This window comes from Drosophila albomicans, chromosome 2R (assembly GCF_009650485.2).
Source record: "Drosophila albomicans strain 15112-1751.03 chromosome 2R, ASM965048v2, whole genome shotgun sequence".
Classification (NCBI taxonomy): Eukaryota; Metazoa; Arthropoda; class Insecta; order Diptera; family Drosophilidae; genus Drosophila; species Drosophila albomicans.
The window spans coordinates 3,538,867-3,543,834 of NC_047631.2; the positions used below are offsets into that span (position 1 = coordinate 3,538,867).

Sequence of the window (4,968 nt, forward strand, 5' to 3'; positions counted from 1 at the left end):
GAAACTGGAAATGAGGGATTTATAAAAAACTATAAGTCTCTAAGACACAAAAATGAACCAAGATATAGGAAATTTAATTTAAATTTTGTACATAATTAAATTCCTAACACCTATGTACGTATATGTTTATAAACGAATTGTAAAGCTCAGGAGAGTCTTAATAACAAGAGAACAACGTGAAGTGAATAACTATTTTTACACAAGTTACAACAATAAAAACATTAATTATATTTAATTAAATGTTAACAGAACTACGTTAAACTACGTTTTAATGAAAATATTGAGTTTGCCATCATTATTTGCCCTTGATTTTGGGTTGTATATTTGTAGCACTTCGTAGCCGATTCTTACGGCTTGTCTGTTTTCATTTGGTAAGTGTGAAATTCCAAGCCAACGTTGTGCATATCGCTGTCTTTGGGAAATATTCTTATTGTTTCTCCTTGATTGATCTTAGCGATAACTATGTCCCTATTAGCAACCTCATCTATGAGTTCTAATAGGTTTGTATGCACTACCATTTGTGGAGGCTTTGAATGACTACTACGTCCAGGAGCAGCCTCATTACTATCATTATTGTGTAACGAACCGTCACAACGCCGAGGTAGCTAGCGCTGTCCAGGGATCGAAATAAGAAATTTATGTTTGCTGAAACCCTACAAGTCGAGTATCTCAAGGTGAGACGATCTTCGTAGGCAAATGGAGATCAAGATGTAAAGAAAAGACAGGAGTTTTCAATTTGTAACGTTGTTTATTTTTATTTGTTATTTCTCTGGCAACAGATTTGTCAACAATGATGTGAATATTTCTGCTTCTTTGGGTTGTTCTCGGGTCCAACGTCGATAGGGTTGTTACACGGGGGAAGTTGTCACGGAAGTCAGTGTGAAGCACACCGACTATGCAGCACTGTACACACTTTTCGGCGTCGACTGTAGTGGTTGTAGTCACCCTACTACAGCTTAACGGGAAGAGTTGTGGTTCGTGCGAAGAATATGGAAAACGGGGCACGCGGCGTGGGTGAACTGGTTGTGAGTGTGTGATCACACTGGCCCAATTACACTGTACACGTTGTTCCGGCGTCGACTGTAGTAGTTTGTAGTCACACTACTACAGCTAACGGGAAGAAACTGGGGTTTTGTGCAAATGGTATGAAAAACGGGGCACGCGGCGTGGGTGAAATGGTTGTGAGTGTGTAATCACACTGCCCAATCACACCATACACACTATTCCGGCGCCGACTGTAATAGTTTGTAGTCACACTATTACGGCTAGCGGGAGTTAGGTATACCTCGCGGAGAATCGTAACCGGGATGTAAGGTGTAGGTGAGGCGAGAATTGGTGTGTAATCACACTGACACGGCCGCACTATACACACTATTACAGTGTCGACTGTACTAGTGGTGGTTGTGTTAGTGCGTTGTCGCACTCGAAGGGGGTTAATACAATGACTATGCTAATGGCTATGCGTAATCGCATGTGTTGAACGGGGAGCAAAAGGGAATAATTAAAGTGTAAATGGGTATCAAGCATTCAGCTTGAACGTACCTTTAAAGTCTTCGTGTGTTGCGTGATGGAACTGTTCGATGAATACTTGGCACGTGGTTCTAGACTTTCTTTATGACACTCGCGGGTAAAAGTGTTACGCACTGGCAAGTTCTTATCACAGTGAGAGAGCAGCTGCTCCTACTCTCGCCTTTTTATCTAGGTCAAGGTCTTGGCTCTGCCAACTCGCTTTTTACTTTCTTTTCCTAAATTTGCGCATGCGCTGTTAACTCTCTTTGCGTTGCACTTGCGCTCTGGTATATACGTTTTCGGACTATTGTTTATTTTTGTGGCGCAGTATGGTGCGTCACACTCCCCCCTTTCCCGCCGGGCGAATAAAAATCCGGATACGTCCGGTTTTAGTCCTGTTCACCTGGTAGGTGGTGTCCAGGTACGTATGAGTGAACCATGTCCTGGTTCCTCGTCCCTCGCTGCCGCGGACCTCCTCAACTAGGCCCCGGGGTAGTTTACGTAGGGGCGTTTCCACTTTTCACTCGGTATCCATGGGCGGATGGCCGGCTCGTAGGTTACCGTACGGTCTACTTCCTCGATGAAAAACGGTTCGTCCGTGTCACTATCCTCAGTGGGAGGAGGCTGGTATCGTTGCACCTCCGTCTCGGTCGGCGACGGGGGTCGAGCATACAACCCATGCCCTAGTCGCGGGTCGCGGCGTTGCCCGGGCCTGGGTGACCAGGCGCCTGGTGGGAGTCGAAAACAGGGCTCTTCCGCCTCGCTGCTCTCCTCCTGTTTGGACTCATCGTCCTCTTCGTATGGCCTCTCCTCCGATTCCCCCTCGCTGGTGGGGTTGTATCCGGCTGGTAGGCCAGCCAAGTAGAAGGGGTCATCCTTGTCCCACGGGGTGTAGTACGGTTCCCCCCTATCAGGTGACATCCGGGGTGCATCCTCAGGGCACGGGGAGTAGCGCTGCTCCGCACGATCCGGCGTCATAGGGGGTGCATCGCCAGCGTAGTCGCGTGGCGGAGAAGAAAAGGTGAGATAGATAGGTTCCATGTACTGTAATGATTAAGAAAATTAGTGAGATTATTAGTAGGGCGACTGAGGAAATTGGAACTCCCGGAGATCGGCAATGTTAGCCACTCTTCTTTGGTTGGTCGTGGTGTGTTGTAAGCGGACGATGTTTGCTGCAATGAACTTCTTTACTATGTACGGGCCATCAAATTTCGGAGCTAGTTTTGCTGCGAAACTGTCGGCAGCGTTGGAGAGATGGTGTTGCCGCAAAAGCACCTTTCCGCCCAAAGTGGGTCGCCATTGCCTCCGGCGTAGGTTGTAATGCCGACTCTGGTCATGGCTCGCTTGGTTCAGGTATCCGCGTACGATTGTAAAGATCTCCTGCAGTCTTTTTGCCTTATTGCCGGGGTCTTCTAGTTCGCCGGGGGCCTCTGGTGTCACCTCGTCATATAATCCTCCGGGAAGTCGTGGCTCCCTACACTGTACTAGGAAAGCTGGACTTTAGCCGGTGGACTCGGAGACGCTGGAATTGATAGCTAGTGTGATCTCTGGAAGTAACTCATCCCATTGGTTCTGCTGTCCGTCGATTAGTTGCGAGATCATGGTCTTAATCGTCCGGTTGGCTCGTTCCGTTGGATTTTCATGTGGCGAATAGGGAGCAGTGTGTTGTAGGTCGACCCCGGCGATTTTTAGAAATGCCTTGAAAGACCGGCTAGTGAATTGCGTCCCATTGTCGCACACGAAACGTCGCGGAACCCCGAAATGAGCGAGGATTCGCTCTCGGAACGCACGCTGAAGGCTCGCAGTAGTGGCACTAGTTCTATCCATTTGGAAAACAAGTCAAAGAAAACGAGGAGCATAGTGTTACCTTGCTTGGAACGAGGAAGTGGGCCGACGAAATCAGCTCCAATGACGGCGAAGGGTTCTTCTGCGGGCCGGGTATGCTTGGGTCCGGCAGGCTTCTGCTGTGATGTCTTGAATTTTTGACAGCTCAGGCATTGCCGGACGTGCCACTCGTGAAGAACGCGAGGTCGCATGGCCCGGGGTACGCACAACTTCCACGTCACGTCGTCGAAGTCATCGGACCGATGCACGATGTGCCGGAACAGTTGTCCGTCCCTGATGGTATAATCCGGGTAGCGTTGTGGTTCCTCACTCACCTGTCGTATGCGCCGGGATAACCACGAACAAGGTTGTGCCTCCTCCTTTAACATAGCCAGCCTGGTAAGGGGTTGTCGGGAAAGAGCGTCGGCGACTACGTTCTGCTTTCCGGGTCGATATCGCACGTCGTATTGATATTGTTGCAGCTCTAAAGCCCAACGTGTCACACGTCCATGTGGTGATTCTAGTGAATTCAACCACTTGAGTGCCAGATGGTCGGTGACGACCTCGAATCGATAACCCTCCAGATAGCAACGAAGTTTCCTGATGGCCCAGATCACTGCGAGACATTCCTTCTCGGTGGCGGAGTAGTTCTCCTCCGCTTTGTTGAGCCGTCGACTAACTGGATATCACACGCTCTTGACCGTCGATTTCTTGAGTCAGGACTGCTTCGATTCCTACGTTGCTAGCGTCAGTTTGTAGCACGAACTGCACGTCAAGAGGGTTTTTAATTCATCGAACGCGACTTGCTGCTCTTCGCCCCATGTCCACTTTCGCCCCTTTTTGAGGAGTTGTGACATGGGTTGCACCACCGTAGCAAAGTTAGGGACAAATCTGCGGTACCAAGACGCCATGCCGATGCACTGGCGTAATTCTTTCAGGTTCGACGGGGGAGTTAATTCGCGGACAGCTGCCACCTTGCTGGGATCCGTGTGGAAGGGATTCACTGATCACATGTCCTAAGTAGGTTATTTTCCGCTGGAAGAATGCGCATATTTCGTGGTTTATACGTAGGTTCGCCCGCCGGAGCCTTTTGAACACTTCTCTAAGGTGCTTAGTGTGTTCCTCTAAGGAGTTCCCGACCACCACAATATCGTCCAAGTATGCGAAGGCGAAAGGTTCCATGTCGACTCCGATCACGGAGTCCAAGGTACGCTGGAATGTCGCCGGGGCCGAATGTAGTCCAAATGGCATCACTCGCCATTGATACAGGCCGCGTCCTGGCACGGTGAAAGCGGTGGCCTCTCAACTTCCCGTAGCCATCGGTATCTGCCAGTAGCCGTTCTTAAGGTCCAACGTGGATATGAATTTCGCGTGTCGTAGGCGTTCCAGGATGTAGGTAATCCTCGGAAGGGGGTATGCATCGGGAACTGATCGCTCGTTGAGTTGTTGGTAGTCCACGCACATCCGCCATTGTCCATTCTTCTTCTTCACTAGTACGATTGGGGCACTGTGGGGACTTTAGGAAGGCTCGATTAGCCCATCCTCCAGCAATTGTCGACCTGTTCGTCGATGATCCTTCGCATGGCTGGGTTCTTAGGAAAATAACGCTGTTTGATAGGCCGCTCGTCGCGCAGC

General features: G+C 49.6%; 1 protein-coding gene across 1 annotated transcript; it reads right to left on the bottom strand.

Annotated features, from left to right (window-relative positions):
- Positions 1 to 1,989: 1,989 nt before the first annotated feature.
- LOC117576799 (uncharacterized) lies at positions 1,990 to 2,579 on the bottom strand. The gene has a single exon (XM_034261858.2). The coding sequence runs from the start codon at positions 2,548 to 2,550 to the stop codon at positions 1,990 to 1,992; it is 561 nt and encodes a 186-aa protein (XP_034117749.1). The 5' UTR covers positions 2,551 to 2,579.
- Positions 2,580 to 4,968: the final 2,389 nt, after the last annotated feature.